Source organism: Coenobita brevimanus, chromosome 57, assembly GCF_032717465.1.
Source record: "Coenobita brevimanus isolate Jiangsu-jjx chromosome 57, ASM3271746v2, whole genome shotgun sequence".
Classification (NCBI taxonomy): domain Eukaryota; kingdom Metazoa; phylum Arthropoda; class Malacostraca; order Decapoda; family Coenobitidae; genus Coenobita; species Coenobita brevimanus.
The window spans coordinates 19,865,598-19,888,364 of NC_137010.1; the positions used below are offsets into that span (position 1 = coordinate 19,865,598).

The window sequence follows — 22,767 nt, forward strand, 5'->3', positions numbered from 1 at the left end:
GATTATTTCAACCGAACTCTCATTTTTTGTTCCAACCTATATCAACTTTTTAAATAGTTTCTATGTACATTTTACAACTTACTTGCAATGTACTGAACTGGTTGACCCCTTCAATCCAATGAGACATTTCTCATTTATTCCTGCTATCTTCTGATGATATCATTCAGTTCACAGAGATTCTCAAACTCAAGAGTTAAAATATAGCCTTTGTTAACCCTCTGAATATGAAATCTTTCTTAAACTGATCAAAAACATGTGCAGGTTAGCATGATAAAACACAAAAGGGATCACTGGACTGCAGTAGGTAAATACTGGATTTGTACATGTATCTCTTGAATGAGAGAGCACATACCACATTGCAGTAAGAATTAATAGTATTCCATGGCCAGATAAACCAATACATATCAATGCACTTGTACCTATTTCCTCTTTAATGAACCGTACTGTACTTTACAATATCACATGCAGTTTCCCAATGACTGAAAATATATGCAATATTAACCATTTCACTACTGTACTATGATGCCTTTTTTTTTTGCTGCATTCTTGATATCTCCAGATAGTTTTATCTAGCTTAAGAGAGACAATTCAAACAAGTGGGGTTAGATCCAATCAGCGATACCCCCTTGACTGCCTACAGGTTCCCTACATATGAGTGAAATCAACCCTCTCCCCACCCCCCTCAAAAAAAAAGAATAAAAATAAAAAAATAATTAAATAGAAGTTCTTGCTGCTAAATATTCCACAACAGTACTTAATACACTACAATACCTTCTTAGAAGGACTCACAGGTCTAATAATTACTTGGGCATGTTAGTTCTACAGATGCATTTTGATGTGCAACAAATAACAAAAACCTGGGAAAACACTGAAAGTCATAAGCAAAGTTGCACTAAAGCAGAACTGTACTTATAAAATGGGAAGGTCTGTGGCAACACTACAATACTGTATTATGCTGTCGTAAGTCAGAGCTTCTACTAACCCTATACCCTTATCACTGGCTGGAAGGAAATTGTGGCCAAGTTTAATACCAAGCAAAAATCTATTGCTTTGTATTTAAGTGACACTAGTTCAAAGCTTTGCTAGATTGTATAAAGAACAGTTTGAGATAACACTGCTATCATGCAATCTGGAAAAGCTCTAAACTACCAACAGCAGTTTTTGTTCAGTGTGAATTCTGAATATGACTTGGTTAACAAGAAACAGGGACAGAAGGTGAGCACAAACTAAGGTTCATGAGTTTACATTAACCTTTCCAGTACAGGAGGCCTTTTACATGCCGAATAAAACTATCTGGAAGCAGCAAGGGGAAAAAAAAAAATGAAATACTGTAGTTAAGATCACCTGAGACTCAAGGCAAATCATGAAGCATATAAAGATTAAACTGAAATTCCAAATGCCTACTGATGAAGTGTTAACTCCTTCAATCTCATGACATATTTTTGCACTTTTTTCTTTTTACTTACATCTTTTTCTATTCAGCTTAATAGACTCTTTTCAAAGAGAAAGAGTTGGTCTTAGCCTCCATTATCACCTTCACAAGAAAGGTCCTCTCTCAAACTGACTAAAATTGCCTGGCTGTAGCCAAGAATAAAAACAGTGTATGCCAGTGGATTAAATGGGGTGATGATTTACAATACATATACCTATACCTAAGCATAACATTTAACATGAAAACTAATATGCTAAAACAACCAATTCTGTACTAAGATTTGAGAGGAATAATTTGGAAGAGAATATATATATATATATATATATATATATATATATATATATATATATATATATATATATATACTAAAAACTTTACACTGATGATGAATTTCTCTATATTATTATTGTTATTCAAGAAAAAATTTCATTCAGCATAAGAGAGATTTTTCACACTGAAGGGATCAGATATAGCCATTATTAACCCTTTCACTAATAAAGAACTCTTCTTAAGCTGAAGAAAGTCATCTGATAGTAGTGGAAATAACAAAAGTAATATATTACTGGATTCAAGGAATAAGCTTTGACAGTACAGAACAATTCTACTACTATATAAGAAAGTAACTGGAGGAAGGCCCACTCTGATATCTGCATATCAGACTACAGTCCAATAAACAGTGAAGAGAGGAAACGAGCTGTGCAAACATCGGGCTCCAGGACAGTAACAGACATTCTAAAACAATGCTCAACACAATATTAGAGTAAAAAGATCCCTTGGTTATAATGCATAATTGGTAACAAGCCTAGTGCATCATAATTAAACTGAGCAATATCGAAAGCACACAGACCCTATCGGATTTATCCTACAGTACCTGGTACCGGGCACCCAACTCGTATACCCAAATTTTCCCTTTTACTATAATTCATCCCTACTAAATACAAACTCACTGCTATGGTATGTATCAGAAACACACATAGACATGGTTAAGTTAATAGAAAGTGATGAAATGGGCACAATAAGGAAGAAACACAACCAGAGAGAGACATGAAATGGGTTTGAAGTACAGGGGTTCTGAGGACAGGAGGACAGAGAAATTGTGATCTCTACCACCTAGGATTAACTCTTTGAGTAGGACCTCATCTTTGAATCCCTCAAAGCCATCAGAAACCACAGATACTGTACCATCATTGTTGACAGAAACCAGCTCAGATGCATAATAATGATGTTTTTTAGGCCCCCCCCCCCCAAATACAGTGATAACAAAGCCTGCTATTACTAAGTGCATGATAACCAAGGGATCACTGTAAATAATATATAAAGAAGTGTGTGTGATAACTACAAGGCTACAGAAACTTATAAACCAACAAAATTCACACTATGTACTAGTTACTCTGGACTGAATGCTGTTGGAGTGAGTATGATACAAGAGAAAAAAGCCTGGGAACTTCAAAAAGTCCGATAAAACAATGTCAGATTAGCCAATACCTGAAACAGTGTGGCTGAGCTGCATTTCAGGTATGTAATGTAGTTCAGAATAATATACAAATAAATATAAAATGCAGCCTAAAGATTACACTATGGTACAATTATTTACGGGCATTATTCTCGTGGGCTTAAGGGGCTCCCAGGCAACTCTTGCTTAGCAATTTGGTTTGCATGTTACACCTAATATTCTGTTGATATCACATTTTCATATTTTGACAGATAAATATCACAATGTGTCATATAAATAAATAAACTGGAATGAAACACTAGGCAGCTTCATAAGCCCCACCTGAATATGTCCTACGGTCAAATTTCTAGAGAAAAATCATATATACAAAAATTTAAATGATTACCTCTGGTGTTTTGCAATGTACTTGGTTACCATACTGCTAACATCAAGCATGCAATTTGCTACAAGTCAAAGTCTAAAGTCTTTTTCCAATAAGTAATTATGAAGTTTCACACCCACATCTTCCACCTTGAGTCTGATCAGCAGAGCCAACTAAAAATGGCAGCCAATTACCAAGGTGCAATTATCACCTGCCAGTCATCCATGCTACTGAAAACAACTAGAAGTACCTGGCATTAGCTCTCAGCTGAATACTTTAAAATACAGTTTTGTACAGTTAGCTATACAAAAGTTCTCACAACAGTTGACGTATTTATCTTCCACAATCGTACATTCATCATTTAATCATGAGATAACAAAGTAATCTAATAACAGCCAATCCCTTACTATCCTTTTCAGGACACAGGTGGGACCCTAAGGCTCATGTCCAGATCAACTGCATGTATAATGGGTTATGCACAGCCTTCACCCTTGGCATGGAGTGTTCTCCTGCTAGACCTCCAGGCATTTAAAAACAGATCCCATCAGAAGGCTAGGCATTAAAGAAATGATTATAACTTTTCTTATATAAAACATTTTTCTTTCTAATGCAATTCTGTGGTGAACTCCATACTTTTCTTGCTATACTGATATAAAGTTGAAAATAAGACCTTTATGATCAAAATAAGACACATGAAGAAATAGCCCTAGTTGAGATACTGATATAAAGGTGAAAATAGCCCTTTATGATCAAAACAGACACAGGAACAAATAACCCTAGTAGAGAAACTGAATACAATTGTGGAAAAGAAACACTTCTTAATAACTTAAAGGTAACTGTTTTAAGCAGCAAGGATTAATGATCATAGGTAAGTTGTACCTTGGTACTGCAATTTATAGGGTGCCACCTTCGGTTTCTTTCAACCAAACAAGACTAATGTGGAATATGTGGACAAGGCTTCCTGTAAGGACTTACTGGAACAGACTATAAATTAGTACCATCTATATGTCTACCCAAGCCACTTTTATGCACGTTGTGTGTTGTTTACCTGCATTTTCCGGCCCATCGCTGCCTACACTCACACACACGAACACCAAATAAAAAATATATTAGACAGGTGTATTGACTGTGGGGGGGGGAAGCATAATCAAAACAAAATGCACAAATTACCCATAAGACTGAAGCATAAATAATCCAATAATATTACAGATTACACAAGGATCCATAAATATGTCATAAGCTATTAAAAACTGCCATGAAATAATGGATGAAACCAGAAATACAAAACAAAGGAACAGTCCAATAATCCAAAAAACAAGCATCAATTCATTTCTATACCTACAAACTGTTCCCACTTTTTGCTTTTCTTGGAAAATATCAGGTATATGCTGTAATACAGAATATTCATGATATGTTATTACAGTATATTATGTACATCCTTCATCTTCACCAAAAATTATACCAGACAAAAGGCTTGAAATTAAAGACTGTATTCTTAACCCATTCAGACAATGAAATCATTGATATATTCTTCTTGCTGCACCCAAGTGATTCAATTCAGCTTAGGGAATCATGACAGCAATTACTGAAAGCAGGCTGTATATATCAAATCTCCCCTGAGCTGAGTAAATTATGTGGAGGAGTTACTGAAGGCTAGCTATATCTAAACCTTTCAGATCAAAGTCTCCACAGAGATTAATAATATCATCAGGATACAACAAAATCAAAATGAAAATGACATTACTGTACTACATAGGCAAATGCTGAAGGAGTAAAAGTGTAAGCAAACCCCCATTTATTATGATGGCCATTTACAGCACCCTTTGCCATGTTTACAGTACAGTATTCATATACCAGTACCAAATGGTGTTGGCAGCCCTGCAATGTTACAGAATCCTTTTACCAGTACTGAATGATGGTGCAAGGCCCAAATATGTTTCAGAACACTTGTATTGGTACTGGTAATAAACGATGGTGAGAGTTCTTGCAATGATGCAGAATACGTTCAATGGTATTAATGGCACTTAATTGTGGAATGCGTTTATGTATCTTGTATAAATGATGGTGAGAGTTCCAACAACATTATAGTATACTGTACAGTAAGTTTAATATACAGTACTACTGATCACATGGACTCAAGCATATTCTACCCTCAACCAGAGATTGACAAATGACCAACAAAAATTATGGGCCAGCTATTTAAATACCTGTACAAAATAAAATTTATTAAAATGAAGAGTTAAATATAATTTTTTATCCCTTTACCACCAGAGGTCTCTTCTTAGTTCAATTAAACAGCTTGATAACAGCTAGGATAAAATAAGCCTTCCAGACACTGTTAGGGTTAAGACTCAACTTATACTCCTTTCACTACCAGTTCTCTCTCCAAAACTGGGTGAAATAACTGTACAGTACACAAATTACCCTGATGCTAAAGGGATTACTGGCTATTAGGATACAAAAGCATCATTCAAAGAGCAATAAAACTGATGCACCCCATGAACAACACAAGTTTTGTTAAATATTTCCCTTTAGTAACCAAGATAAGATACCTGACATTAAAACATACAAAAACCAACTTCATTTACATAGTAGGTACTGGTGTGTAGTAATACAAGTATTCTATGCCAAAACTGATTCAAGTTATCAGACGTCAGTTATCTACATAGATTAACACTCTCCTAGTTCAGGGGATGGCATAATTGGATGACTGTTCTCTGCAGCAGCCTTTCCCAACTGAAGGGACAACAAAATTACAGCAGATGACTGTTCTCTGCTGCAGCCTTTCCTGCCAAATTTTCAAGGATGATTTGAAGAGGACCTGTGATTCCCCCCCCCCCCCAGGTGTATCTGATTTTGGCATCAAGACTGTACTGTACATGTTTTCATCTTTATGTGTTATATACCACAGGACACAGAAAAGGACCATACATCATGATCGAAGAATTAAAAAATGTAACACTGGCACAACTATAAAACAACAATGAATAAAAGAAAATTATCGAGAAAAATCTTTTCTACTATTATGAGCCTTTATAAAACACCTTCAATTTTACCTATCATATTTAAGGGTTTATACAGATCCTCCAATACATAAGACTTTAATAAATTTGATACAGTATCAATGTATGTGGGAAGTTTTTCAGTCCTGATATAATTGTTTTAAATAAGAAAACAACACAAATATCTACTGCAACAATAAAGTTCTGAGCAAATTATGAAATTATACACTGAATATTTTTTCCCAAGTATGTGTTATATATTAATTGCTCTATTCCAAATATTCATTACTGTACTAATTTGCAAGTTCAGAGCTTTCAAAATATAATATGTACTGTATCCAAATACAATACTAACAGGCTTCTCTACAACACTTGCAACACTACCAATTGCATTACCAACAGAATATTCACCTTCTCTCATGATAATGTCATCTGAAATTAGTAAAGACATTAGTGAGAATTATCAAGCAGAATACAATCAAAACCAAATTTCATATTAATGGAGGTTATTTATACTATAAAAAAAATAAAAATAGGAAAAAGTTACTAATAGGGTCGCTCAAAATCAACAACTGATGAGGTAGTCTTGAGGAATAAAGATAGAAAGAACACTTTAATGATTTGAGCAGACTAAAAACTACATAAAACCAATAACTGATCTGTTTGTACAGAAACAGTCAGGTTAGCATCTTTTAGTATGAAACGCTGAACAAAAATAAAGGAATAATAAAGTTTTAGACCTCAAGGAGGATATCCATGGCAAAAATATTCTTACACAACTTATCTTGCTTCAACCAAAGGCTCCCAATCCAATCAAGCCTGCATTCTAAAACACTGTGTATTCCTCACATTTAACCTCTGAGATTATTTAATACTGTACCATAGATGACATGCACTGCTGAATTCACAAGTCTATGGTAGTGGCATGCTGTGTATGTGACAAAGGTATGAATTTCTATTAGTTACAGTACCTCCACAGGTAATTTAATGTCCCAAAACAGCCTTCTAATAATTGTCAGCCTATAATGTGCTTAAGCATTCCCTCCTTGTCTACACGGGCTTATGGTTTGTGCCTCTGTAGCAGAACTTCTGAAATCAACTGTACATTACATACAGCTGCACATTGTACCATACAAAACAGTATCACATCATCTGGCATTCACACAACAAAACAATAACAAAAAACCTCAAATGCGTTGGACTTATAGTCCACCACTGAGGAACTGCCTGGGTGTCTCTGTGACACAAATACATTAAAAGTCCTCTCATTCGGCAACTATGGGACCAAGCAGGTGTTGAAAGAGCAGAAACTGCTGGAAGATCGGGAAAACCTGCCAAAAAGTTTCTAGCAATCATGGTAGGTCACTCCAATGCAATGCCAGTGTCCAGCAAGCATTATTGGTCAACCCGAAGCACTAAACCAGCCTTCTGTTTCTTAAGGTCGTATAAAGTGGAAGAGCTCACACCGAAATCTTCCATTATCTTCTTCCTGGGAACACCCACCTCCAAATTTTTCAATAATTCAATCTTCTTGGTGATAGTCAGCACCTTATGGGTGTGTCTTTTCAAAACACCAGAAGGTCTTCCACCAGTTCAGGCCACAGCGCAACACGAGAACGAGAGGATGACTAAAATAGCATGACAAAATTTCCAAACTTCGAAAGGTCCTGCTCACGAAGCCAGAAACTCATGGATCACGATGGCCGGCAGGGTTGGCATACAGAAATCAAAAGCGCTAAGTTCAACTTTAAAACGTGCTAAGCTATAGGTGAACTGTTCAAATTTTCGTGTTAAATTGGACTTCAAAACTCGCTAAACATAGAAGAAAATCTAATAAATCTATCTATCTATCTATTGCCAGACGCCTCAATCCCGTTTGGGGTGGCCACAAACAAATCGTCTCCAAGTCGCCCTGTCCCCCGCCATTTCACTCCCCTGCTCCTAGCTCACACCCCCCTCTCTCATATACCTCTCCACCCCATCCCTCCATCTCATCCTCGGCCTCCCCCTCCCTCTCTCCCCCTCCACCTCACTCACATACACTCTCTTCGTCAGTCTCTCACTCTCCATCCTCTCTACATGGCCAAACCACCTCAGTGTGTTCCTCATAACGCTTCCTATCACATCCACATCCACACCACAACGCTCCTTTATATCCTCATTCGTCAGCCTGTCTCTCCATGTGACTCCACAGGCTCCTCTTAAATAACTCATTTCCACTGCTCTCACCCTTGACTTGTGTCCTTCCAACAACGTTCAAGCTTCACTTCCGTACGTTAGAGTTGGTATCACAATACTGTCATGTAGTAACTTTTTCACTTCCATGCTCACTTCCCTGTTTCTTATCACTGCTTTCAAGGAACCAGCAACCTTTCTTCCCTGCTATACCCTTTCAAGCACTTCACCCTCCAAACCTCCATCCTTACTCATCACACTACCCAAGTACTTAAACGTACTCACATTTTCCAATTCCTCACCATCCAACCTCGCTGTACATTCACTGACTTCACCTCTCTCAAAGACTAATATATATTGGCGTTAAATTATTATGAAAAGTGCAAAATTATTATGAAAAGCGCTAGATTTAGCACCAAGAGCGTCAAATTGGCCAATCGGCTCAGCATATGTGCCGGAAGAGCAGAAAATTTAATAACGGGACTATTTCTGAAAACTGCCAAAAGACCGGAAATACCATGAGATCATTTTTTTGTTTTGTTTTTGAAGGCTCCAACATGCTTGTATGCGTCGGCCTTGGTCACCTACTGGCAGCTCCCCATGCTGCTCGATCTATGGCAGCCTCCCTGTTCAGTCCCTTAACCCTGTGGTCACACTTAACGACCTCGTTCCATGTCTTTTTCGGACTACCCCTCGCAACCCCACCCCCAACATTAACGCTTCTCACTTTCTGCACCCAGTTATCATCCCCAATCCTCTCCACATGCCCAAACCAACTCAATCTATCTCTCCTCATCACAATACCAATACACTCCCATCTCATCCTACCTCTTAACTCTTCCATGGTAAACCCAGCCCCTCCAGCTCTTCCATGCAGGGACACACTGCACATCAACCTAATCATTGTCATTTCTGTATGTCTGAGCCTAAGAATATCTTCCTTTACTGTCCAGATCTCACTATCATAAAGCATTACACTCCTAACACATGCTGCATACAAAGGTCTCTTAGCACATACGAAGAGCCCTCTCAATGTCAGGAGAGACAACAGCTCCCTGAACTTCTTCCAACTACTTCTCACCCTAGCCACAAAGCTAACTCCAGCCCCACCTCCAGCACATAACATGTCTCCCAAATAACAAAACTCTTCCACACACTCAAGAGACTCACCAGCAAATTCAATCCTTTCACGCCTGACAATCTCCATCTGCTCTCCTCGATATGCCACACACAAAAAAATCAGCATTATCTCGCAGTTTACCTTTACTGTAATACCACTACATCTCTTATGCACCCACTTATCACAAACACTGCACAAGATGGAATTACTTCCCACACCCTTGTGGCAAATTGCACATGGCCACTCTCCCTCTTCTTTGACAGTACCACCACCAACCCTGGATATCATCACTTTTGTTTTATCTGCATCTACTCTTAAGCCCTCGTGTCCCATACCATCTCTCCACTTCCTAAGTCCTTCCTCTGCCTCCCTTACATTCTCTGCAATCAACACCATATCATCAGCATACAACATCTCCCATGGAAGACATTTCTTAAGTCACATGAGAGGGCTTCAAGTACCAAGATAAACAGCAAGGGACTCAAAACTGTCCCCTAATGCACACCAACATTCACGGAAAGCTCATCACTCAAATCTCTATTCACTCTTGCCTGGGTGCGAGCACCCACATGCATGGCCATAACCACCCTAACCAGCCACTCCTCCATCCCAAGCTTTCTCATTGCCCACTTCACCACCTCTCTAGGGACTCTGTCAAAGGCCTTCTCCAAATCAACAAAAACAAAGTGCATTTCCCTTTTCTTTCCTCTGTATTTTTCCTGAAGCTATCGGACAATGAAGATGGCATCAGTGGTCCCCCTGCCTGGCAGAAACCCAAACTGTATCTCATCAATATTCACTCATCTCTAATCATAACTTTTAGAACACTCTCCATTACCTTCATTATCTGATCTAAAAGCTTAATACCTCTATAATTTCCTCTTTCCAGGGCATCACCCTTCCCCTTGTACATACTTACAATTACACTCTTCAGCCAATCTTCTGGGACTACACACTCATATACAATCATATTGAACAGGTCAGTGACTAACCTCCCTCCTATATCTCCTGAGGCCTTCAACATTTAAGCAGTCAACCCAGACACACCAGCTGCCTTCCCCACTTGCATCCTGCCTATTGCCTCACTCACAGTAGCAGCATCAATCAAAGGTCAAGGGCCAAACACTGGATCTGCTGGCTCCAAACCTTCCCTGTCCCAGTCAAACTCCTCATTCAACAACTGGTTATGATGCTCTCTCCATGCATCTTTAATATCCCCACTGTTCACCACTACCCTTCCTTCATCATTCTTCACACACTGCTCACCTGTAATATACCAATTCTCCCTCTTCACCAGATCTGCCACGTTAAATATCATATTGTACTGGCATATTCAACTTAAATTGTCAAGCAACTGAACAACAACAACAATCTTACCCTGTCATATACTATATCAGTCAAATTATGAAAAAAATAAAAAGTTCTCAATCAATTATTTTACAGTTTTTCATCCTGTGCTACACTCTCTCAAAGCAAAAATAATTCAGTCACATTCATAGTGGTAGGTGGTGATGACCATCATCCACTCGATGTAATGCTGCCTACTTCTTCCTTCACTGTTATCATTATTTTTCCGTGTCTGCCCTACTCTCTTCCTATTTCCCCCATCTTTCCTGTCACTTTTTCTTACTCGTCAGATTCTTCTTTACTTCTCAGGAGGCTTTACATTGAATGACAAGCCTAATGGTTTCCTGTAAGCCACGAAACCATTTACAATGCGGGGTTGTAACCACATAATCAACTCGTACGTGTTTCCTGCGTCAACAACTGGGTTTGCGGAGGGTTAGTGCCCGTCCCCACAAAAAAACTAACTCAAAGGCAACTGGCCACCCCTTATGAGATTATGGCATCTGGCTACAGATACACAGATTTGACATTCTTACCCCCATCCGTATTTACATAAACATCCACAAGCTCTCACTCAATCAGTTCTTCATTCTACTGTAATCCACCTTCAAGTACAGAATTCTTGAAATTTCTCCTTCCACTTAGCCCTTCAATGATTTACCTCAGCTGAACAAAACCATATAGAGGGTATTACAGATGCCAGATCGACAATTTCCTGGTCAAGAGGGTCAACAGGAGGCTAGTAAAGGAAAAGATGATTATAGGGGTAGATGGTGTGTGCAGCAGCACAAATTACTGAGTGACAAGGTGATGAAGAAACAGGTAGTGAAGAAGCCATGTACCTTGGAGGAAAATATGGAAGCTGAAAACCAAGCTGCAAGATGAGTAGCTGACAAAGTGTAAATGAGCAGTACAGAGCACTCAAGAGCAATCTCTTGACAGCTACCAATTCATTGTGGGTGGCTGGACAAGGGCCCCACCAAGGCAAAAGATAATATGGTGGGATGAGGGAGTAAATGCTGCAGTTAAAGCAAAAAGAAGACTGTCCAGGAAATGGAAGAGTGATAGTAAGAGAAAGGGGTACAGTATAAAGGGCAAAGTCTCAGAGACTTTTACTAGATGGTCTAAATAGTGTTGAAAAGAGGAATCTGCTATTTAAAAAGGCACAACACATAATGAAAGAAAACAGGGATATTATTGGTAAGCAGTCTTTGAAGCATGACAATGAAGAGGTAGTGGTGGATAGTGGGGATATTAAGGATGCTTGAAGACAACATTACAACCGCTTGCTGAACAAGGAGCAGGACTGGAAAAAGAAAAGTTTGGAAATTGTGGAGCTACTGTTTGGCCCTTGGCCTTTGGTTAATACTGCTACCGTGGACCAAGCAATCCTCAACATGCAGTTGGGGCGACCTGTGGGTATGTCTGGGTTGACTGACAAGATGCTCAAAGTCTCTGGAGATACTGGAGTGAGTCTAGTTACTGATTTAATAAATCTGATTTTACATAAGTCTGTTGTTCCAGATGATTGGTTGATGAGCACAACTGTAAATGTGTATAAGAGGAATAGAGATGCCCCAGAAAGAGGAAATTATAGAGGCATCAAGTTTTTAGACCAACAATGAAGGCAATGGATACAGTCCTGAAGGTATGATAGGGAAAGAACGATTACTGATGAAATGAAATTTGGGTTTATTCCAGGCAAAGGGACCACTGATCTATCTATCTATCTATCTATTGCCAGACGCCTCAATCCCGTTCGAGATGGCCACAAACAAATCGCCTCCACGTCGCCCTGTCCCCCGCCATTTCACTACCCTGCTCCCAATTCACATCCCCCTCTCTCATATACCTCTCCACCCCATCCCTCCATCTCATCCTCGGCCTCCCCCTCCCTCTCCTCCCCTCCACCTCACTAACATACAATCTCCTCATCAGTCTCTCACCCTCCATCCTCTCCACATAGCCAAACCACCTCAGTGTGTTCTTCCTAACGCTTCCTATCACATCCATATCCACACCACAACGCTCCTTTATATCCTCATTTGTCAACCTGTCTCTCCTTGTGACTCCACAGGCTTCTCTTAAATAACTCATTTCCACTGCTCTCACTCTTGACTTGTGTCCTTCCAACAACGTCCAAGCTTCACTTCCATACGTTAGAGTTGGTATCATAATACTGTCATGTAGTAACTTTTTCGCTTCCATGCTCACTTCCCTGTTTCTTATCACTGTATTCAAGGAACCAGCAACCTTTCTTCCCTGTTGTACCCTTTCAAGCACTTCAACCTCCAAACTTCCATCCTTATGCATCACATTATACCCAAGTACTTAAACGTACTCACATTTTCCATTTCCTCACTATCCAACCTCTCCGTGCATTGATGCAATGTTTATTGTATGACAGCTTCAGGAAAAAAATATAGGAAAGATTACAGAGTTGTACTTTGTTTCTGTTCGTTCATTCATTTTTGAAAGCTCCGACATGCTTGTATGCATCAGGATTGGTCACCTATTGGTGGCTCTCCATGCTGCTCGATCTCCGGCAGCTTCCCTATTCAGTCCCTTATCCCTAAGGTCACATTCAATGACCTCATCCTAGGTCTTTTTTGATTTACCTCAAGCAACCCCACCCCTAACATTAACACTTCTCACTTTCTGTACCCAATTATCATCCCCCATCCTCTCCACGTGCTCAAACCATTTCAATCTACCTCTCCTCATCACAACATCAAAACACTCCAGTCCCATCCTACCCCTCAACTCCTCCATCATAAACCTAGCCCCCCCCAGACCTCACACTCAGGGACACACTGCACATCCACCCAATCATTTATCATTTCTGTATGTTTGAGCCTGCGAATATTCTCTTCCTTTACTGCCCAAGTCTCACTACCATACAGCATCACACTCCTAACACATGCTGCACATAAAGACCCCTTAGCATGTAGGGAGAGTCCTCTCAATATCAGGAGAGGCAACAGCTTCCTGAACTTCTTCCAACGACTCCTCACCCTAGCCACAGATCTAGCTCCAATCCCACCTCCAGCACATAACATGTCTCCCAAATAACAAAACTCTTTCACACACTCAAGAGACTCATCAGCAAATTCAATCCTTTCATGCATGACAATCTCCACCTGCTCTCCCTGACACACCACACACATGAAATCAGCGTTATCTCACAGTCTTCCTCTAATACCACTACACCTCTTATGCACCCACTTATCACAGATGCTGCACAAGATGGAATTACTTCTCACATCCTTGTGGTAAATCGTACATGGCCACTCTCCCTCTTGTTTGGCAGTACAGCCACCAGTCCTAGATATCATCACTTTTGTTTTATCTGCATTTACTCTTAAGCCCTTGTACCCCATACCATCTTCCCACTTCCTAAATCTTTCCTCCACCTCTCTTTCATTCTCTTTGCTCAACATCAAATCATTAGCATACAACATCTCCCACGGGAGTCTATTTCTGATGTCATGTGAGAGAGATTCAAATACCATGATAAACAACAAGGGGCTCAAAACTGACCCCTGGCGCACACCAACAGTCACGGAAAACTCATCACTCAAATTTTCATACACCTTTACCTGGGTGCAAGTACCCACAAACAAGGCCATAATGACCTAACCAGCCACTCCTCAATCCCAAGCTTTGTTACTGCCCACTTCACCACCTCTCTAGGGACTCTGTCAAAGTATGTCTAAGGAGGTGGTGAGGAGGGCAATGAAAAAGCCTGGGACTGAGCAATGGTTGGTTTGAGTGGTTAAGGTAATGTATGAGGGTGCTAGCACCCTGGTGAGACTAAACAGAGGTTTTAGTGATGATTTTTCAATGAACGTTGGTGTGCATCAGAGGTCAATTTTAAGTCCTTTATTGTTTGTTATAGTGCTTCAAACTTCAAGTGACTTCAGAAGAGGATTACCAAGAGGGGTTGTTATTTACTGATAACTTGGTGTTGATCACAGAGAAAAAGAAAGCAGCAGAGGAAAGATTCAGTAAGTGGAGAGACAGAATGGGGTACAAGAATTTGAAAGAAAACATGGATAAAACAAAATTGATGATATCTAAGACTGGTGGTGTTACTGTCATAGCAGGATTATGACCATGTGCAGTTTGCACAAAGTGCAAGAAACAACTCCACTTTGTGCAGTATCTGTAATAAGTGGGTGCATTAGAGATGGAGTGGTATTAGAGATAGGCTGCAATAAATGCTGACTCTAAGTGTGTGGTAGGTATAGGAGAGCATACAGAAGGAGTGAATGGACAGGATTAATACTGATGGAGTTCCTTAACACTACACCGGGCCAGCCTTGCATAACTTTTCTACTCTGTTCCCGGGCCAGGGGTATGTTTCCAACGAATATTTGTGCATGTCTGGTGTGTTCACCAAAATGTTGTGTCACGAATTTGAGCCATGAAAAATCGCTAAAAAAATTACATGCAGCCGCATCATCGGCCCGGAATCAGTTGGCCAACAAATGATAAGTCGGCATGCCATCTACCCAGAATAGTGTTAAGTGTGTGGTGGAGTTTTGTTACAGCATTTGTGGGACATGTTATGTGCTGAAGGTAGGGTTATAGCTAGCTTGGTAGCAAGGGAAAAGAGTAGCTGGGAGATGTTAAGCTGTTTCTTCTTCAGTCATTGTGAGGGTTCTCCCTCTGTGCTATGGGGTCCTTTTATGCAGTATGTGTTTGGAGTGTAATGCTGTATGGTAGAGAGACTTGGACAGTAAAGGATGAGGACTATCATAGGTTCAAATGTACACAGATGAGAAAGACATGATGAATAAGTCGTGCATCCTTGAATGATAAGCCTGGGGGCTTAGGATTGCAAATGAAGAGTTGAGAGGAAGGTTGGGACTTTAATGTATTAGTGATGTAATGAGAAGGGGTAGGTCTGAGATGGGGAGTGGATGGAGGATGATGACCGGGTGTGGAGGGTGAGAAGAATGAACGATGAGGGTACAGTTGCAAGCAGCAGACCAAAAATGGCTTGATGTCATATAGTGTGACCTCAGGGACAAAGAACTGATCAAAGAGGCTGTTTAGATCGTCCAGCATGGACAGCCACCATTAGGTGACCATTTCCCATACATGGAAGCAAGTTGGAGCCTTTGTACGTATAATGAAAAATGGAGTCTTTATATGTATAAAGAAAAATGAATCAGCCAGCCAGTCAAATAATGTCACACTTCCTCCTATGGAAATCCATACTGAGGTTTGCCATAGTACAGATGATGCTTTCTACTGACTGGAAGAAAATCAGAGTCCCCAAACCAGTTAATTACTTCCCATCAATTGCTGGAAACTGTTGGACTGAAGAAATCTAAGATGTGTAAAAAAGATTTACAACAACGTATGAGTTTCACGTTGAACATGGACTCTACATATTTGTGGCTGAGTTTCCTGCATAAGGATGCTGACTGTGTGGCTAGTTATTTAGCTTGTAGCCACACTTCATGCTCATGATAGTACCTCCCAAATCATGTGTAGCCAACGAACTATTACCCAAAGAAAATATAAAGGGCATCATCATCATCATCATCATCATCATCCAAGTGTTACAGCCAGTTCCATGCTCACACTGTGGCTTACCATATTACAACTTTCCCAGCTGGTATGTCTTCATCTCTCTATTTCAATTTATAGGCTAAAATCTCATCACCTGTATTTATCTTGGGGTGGTTTCTTCTTCTTCCATCAACATTCATGCTTACACATCTTTCCCAACATTATTCTCAATCTAAGTACTTTAGCCTACCCGAACACATGACCTACTATGACTAGTACCTGCATACCTAGCTTTGTTCTCAATTCTGTGAAGGGCAACCTATTCTTCAATGACACCATTCTATTAATGGGATATGCAATAAATTCTTCCCTGGTCTCTGGTGGAGAACCATGAGGTATAAATCTACCTATTAATACTGATGCATCCAGACAACCCTAGTGCAACAGTACTGGCAACATTCACAGGACCTTGAAAGCCAGTGTGGTCCAGTGGATGAGGTCTGGTCGATCATAATTATGACAGACCAGATTCCCAGGAGCTATCTTTGGATAACTTTCACAAATGATATACAGGCATTCACGATGCAGTTGGTTAAGTAAAACCCATCGCTAGGCGGGGTATCATATTTTGGAGTAGATTTAACATGTAAAGTATAGGGATGCATTTTTGAGACTTGGGGCTCTTCCCCAACCAAGTCCTAAACCCACCCAAATGAGTTCAAAAACAAGTTTCTAGCTAACGTAAATCCCCAAATATCTTTAAAACAATCTAAACTAAGCCTAAAAGCAGTTTATCTATCTATCCATCTATTGCCAGACGCCTCAATCCTGTTTGGGGTGGCCACAACCAAATCGCCTCCAAGTCGCCCTGTCTCCCGCCATTTCACTGCCCTGTTCCCAACTCACACCCCCCTCTCTCATATACCTCTCCACCTCATCCCTCCATCTCATCCTCGGCCTCCCCCTCCCTCTCACCCCTTCCACCTCACTCACGTACACTCTCTTCGTCAGTCTTTCACCCTCCATCCTCTCCACATGGCCAAACCACCTCAGTGTGTTCCTCATAACGCTTCCTATCACATCCACATCACAATGCTCCTTTATATCCTCATTCGTCAACCTGTCTCTCCTTGTGACTCCACAGGCTCCTCTTAAATAACTCACATCCACTGCTCTCACTCTTGACTTGTGTCCTTCCAACAATGTCCAAGCTTCACTTCCATACATTAGAGTTGGTATCACAATACTGTCATGTAGTAACTTTTTCACTTCCATGCTCACTTCCCTGTTTCTTATCACTGCTTTCAAGGAACCAGCAACCTTTCTTCCATGCTGTACCCTTTCAAGCACTTCACCCTCCAAACCTCCATCTTTACTCATCACACTACCCAAGTACTTAAACGTACTCACATTTTCCAATTCCTCACCATCCAACCTCGCTGTACATTCACTGACTTCACCTATCTCAAAGACCATCGCTTTACTCTTCCCTACATTTACCTTTAGATTCCGTTTCTTACACACTCTCCCAAACTCACCCACCAAGCCTTGCAACTCCCCTTCATCTTCACTCAACAACACAGTATCATCTGCAAACAACAGTACAGGGAGTTTCCAAACACTATCCTCTGTCACCAGGGCCACTCCAACATCCACTACCCTACCTTGTACCTCTTTTATTACCTTATCCATGTACAGATTGAACAACCATGGAGACATGACACATCCCTGTTTCAACCCAACCTTCAAAGAGAAAAATTCACTTAGTTCACCTTCCACACGCACTGCAGCCTTAGCACCATCATACTGTACATACTCTTCACAGCATTCAACAACTTCCCATCTACTCCATATATTCTTAATACTTTCCACAATCCTCGTCTATCTACACTGTCATATGCTTTCTCCAAATCCATGAAAGCCGCATACAACTTCTTTCCCTTCTCTAGAAACTTTTCCACTAAAGATCTAAGAATGAATACCTGATCTACACAACCTCTTCCCTTCCTAAAGCCTCTCTGTTCTTCTCCAACTAATTCCTCTGTTCTTTCTCTAACTCTGTCAATCCAAAAATAAAATCTGGAAATCATCAAAAATAAGTATGAAAAAATCAAACTTAATAAACTGCACCCCAAAATGACAATGTTCACCCCAACTATGATTAAAACACATTAATCTAAGTCTATAAACAGCTTCCAAATAAACCTAAACACAAAATTTGTCTAAAATATCATCAAAATCAGTTTTAAAAACAAAACAAAACCCATCATTATCCCGGAGCTTGGCCATCGTTTGGCGGGGTAGGGTGGTAATTCTACTCCCACTGCTTTGATGGGGTATCGCATCTAGGGGTATTGTATCTCGGCTTCTGCCTGTATATATATTTTTTAAGGTGAGTGTTGTAATCATCACCGATCCAAACGTATTTCCCTTATTTTCACTGACTGGAATCATCCAATGCAAGATACAGTAATTAGAATTAAATCTCCTTGGGAAACACAAATAAAAAATGAACAAATTAATCCTGGATGAAATCTCCTTCCTCCTGTGCTTTAAGAGGTAAACAGATGTCTGCAACATAATCTTTCATAACGACACAAACAAAGCCAGAATGTGTACAGTAATTCACAGATTTCCCTCATGTCACATGTAAAAGATAATGCTCCTTCCTCCATGATAATAATGGGCATTTTATTTATTTATTTATTTTTGCCTATGAATATCAAACATACCGAAATGACAACCACTTTCTTTGCATCTCTACCTTGGCCATCACTAAGTGATGGTCCGAGACTCCCTTCCCCCACCCTCTTGCATCCAACACCTGTCTTCTCATTCGCTCATCCACACACACGTAGTCTATCATTGCCTTTCGTTCAACAAGTTCACCATCCATCCTCCTCATTACTCTCCATGTATACCGGTTGATCATCTTATGACGAAAGTAGGTGTTGGCTATTGCCAACCCCTTACAAGCACAGATGTCCACCAAAGCACTACCATTCCCATCTACTTCAGCTGGCACACCCCACTGACTAACCACTCCATCCACTCGTACATTCCCAACTTTGCCATTCATGTCTCCAATAAACAGCACTCTCTCGCTCCTCTCAAACTTGTCCATACATGCTTCTACTCTCACCCCAAACTCATCTTTCACTCTTGCCACTCGATCCTCTGTTGGGGCATACACACATACAATCGCCCACACTTGTATACCTACTTTCATCCTCACCCATACAATCCTTGCACCCACTGTTCCATACTCTCTTATATTCTCCTTCCACTTCTTGCTTATCATCAGACATACTCCCTCTCTTGCCCTCTCATTCTCATTGACTCCTGCACATATACCTACACCATATTCCCATTCTCTCACCCTTTCACCTTTCCATTTAGTTTCAGTCAATCCACATACTGTATATCCACTTTTGCATCCTCAAGCACTCCTTTCTGAAATATTAAAGCTCCCCTCAAAAATACTAAAACACAATCAATTTGATACCCACAGCTTCCTCTTCACACAGTATCTGGAAATACCTCTTCTTCTCCTAACAAACATTTTCAAAACTAAAATACAACACCCTAACAGCTCCAAGCTCTCATCACACCTACCAATTCCTCCACCTGGTGACCACCACTTCTTCGACTCCCCAACAAGACTCATGTTGTCAACATCAACCTTGTAGTGGCGGTGGTACCACTTGTTGATACCACGCACCTTCCACAGCGTGCTTCCCTCATGGATCTTCTGCACCACCTCCTCCATGCTCTGATTCCGGATCAACACCTCTGTACAGAAAAAGGCACAATTAGATTACATCATTGTATGAACACTCTCATTCCCTGGGATATGATGAAACTGCCAGATAATTTATACCCGGTAATACTGGAAAGCTGTCACTTTTTTCCATCTACTGTACACACACATATATATTATATGGAAAATATATAGGAAATTCTGTGATTTTATGAAATGGGAGTCCAAAATTACATCCCTCAGCACAAAGAAACAAAAAACAAAGAAATGGTTTACTATAGATGTATAAAATCAAAAGAAAAATGAGAATTGTGGAACAGATACAGAAGACACGATAGTGAGAGGGCATATAACAACTATAAACCAGCAAAAAATGATTATATAAAGATATGGAGAGGGGCTCAAAGACAGTTTGAGCATGACATTATAAATAAAAGTAGTGATCAACCTAAGTTATTTTACAGATACATCAAAAACAAAACCAATGTTAAAGATAAATACAGTCCATTACGGACGAGGGGTTCATCTATACACAAGAGAAAGATATATGTGAAGCACTAAATAAAAGAAAATAATTTTGAAAGAGATGATATGGAACATGCAAGCCCACACGTATTACCAGGTATACAAATATTACAAAAAGAAGTACAGGAAGAGTTAAGTAAATTAGACAAAGGAAAAGCATGTGGTCCTAACGAAATTTCAGGTTGGGTGCTACATGAATGTGCAGAAGAGTTAAGCTGACCATTACATTTAATATTCAAGGAATCCTTATATCAAGGTCCACTACCTGATATTTGGAAGAAAGCAAACATTGTTCCCCTATTCAAGAAAGGAAACAGACAGAATCCACTAAACTACCGACCAGTATCACTGACCAGTGTTGTAAGATACTAGAAAAACTGATAACAAAAGTTTGGGTAAACCATCTAGAACACAGTATGGTAATAGAAAGGCAGTTCGGTTTTAGAAAATCATGTGTTACTAATCTATTAAGCTACTATGATAGAGTTACAGAAACGAGAAGGATGGGTGGACAGTATTTACAGTACTGTAATTAGATTTCAAGACAGCATCTGACAGAGTACTGCACCAAAGACTTTTATAGAAACTGCACCATCAAGGAGGAGTCCAAGGCAATCGGTACTGTTGGATGCAGGATTTTAGAAAATGAAAAATGAGAACAGTACTAAGGGGAAATTACTCATCATGGACCGAAGTGACTAGGGGAGTTCCATATGACCCAGTGCTTGCACCAATTATGTTTTTAGTATATATGACACAGACAGTAATACTAGAAATGGAATCTATCTAAATCTGTTTGTTGATGATGCAAAAATACAAAGGAAAATTACTAACACAGATTCTTGCAAAGAGCTGAAAGAGGAATTAAATAAGCTTCATGAATGAAGCAATAAATGGCAAATGGAATTTAATGTGGACAAGTGTCATGTAATTAAGTTTGGTAAAGGTGTGAAAAGTCCAGATTGGGATTACAAGTTAGGAAGATCAACCCTATACATATTAGAAAGGAAGAATGACCTATGAGTGATTATCAATAACAGACTATCTCCAGTTGACCGTCAGTGAGAAGGTACCGTACGTAACATGTATACATTGCTTGCTAATATTAGAACAGCACTGACATATATAAATGATGACATGCTGAGAAAGATAATAAAATCATTCATCAGATCAACCCTGGAGTATGCATTAGTAGTCTGAAATCCTCATCTCAAAAAACACATAGCTAAGACTGAAAAAGTACAAAGGGCAGCTACAAGATGGGTACCAAGCTTAAGGGATCTAAGCTACAAAGAAAGACCAGAAAAACTGAATCTACCAACACACACACACATGAGACTCTTAACTCCTTCCGTACAAGATCTGGCTTCAGGATAAGATAATCATTTGGTGGTGGCAGGAAAAAAACCGCTGTCATCATCGCAGCCATGAGGATGCTGGAGGTATTCTTCTTGCGAAATTCTTCGCCTGGTGGTAGCCAGAACGAAATACACAAGGCATCACCGTAGTGATGGGGTTAGTAAATATGTGCAAAATAAACAGTGAAAAAAATAAAAAGGCTGTGGGATGCCGCACAGGCCAACGACAATGCAACCCAACAAGAGTATGGTACAGCTATTTCACTGGAACTCTGTCCATAGTTTTCCTGGTACTGTTTTCCCTTTCTTGTTTCTGCATCTTATATAAGTTATATCCATTCATATAGTGAGAAGTAGGGCTATGATGGCGGTGGTGGTGACACAACCAGTGCAGAACAAGAATGAAAAGACCTAACTAGCTTGACAAAGATCCCCAACCTCTATCACTCTGCTGACAGCTAAGTGTAAGATTGGAAGATTCATTTGGCCATTCTTCTTTCACCTTAATTTTGCCTAGATTTCATCTTTTGCGGCATATTTCACATAATTCAGGGACAATATGAGACAATGCTACAGCCATACATCCCTTTCACAATACTTCCTCGTGACCAGCATCATGTTCTAGTTGTAATCTATTGTTACAACTCAACATTCAAGATGGAGGATTTTAAGGCTAAGTCAGAGTATAAAGAGAATAATAACCAAGGACAC

General features: G+C 39.8%; 1 protein-coding gene across 1 annotated transcript in view; it reads right to left on the minus strand.

Annotated features, from left to right (window-relative positions):
- The window catches only part of LOC145402111 (1-phosphatidylinositol 4,5-bisphosphate phosphodiesterase delta-4-like), a 218,529-nt gene that overhangs the window by 133,980 nt on the left and 61,782 nt on the right, over positions 1 to 22,767 (minus strand). The window contains exon 2 of the mRNA XM_080274229.1: positions 20,029 to 20,205. Within this exon, the coding sequence (XP_080130355.1) occupies positions 20,029 to 20,182 (154 nt within the window). The 5' untranslated portion in view covers positions 20,183 to 20,205. The remainder of the gene's footprint in view (positions 1 to 20,028; positions 20,206 to 22,767) is intronic.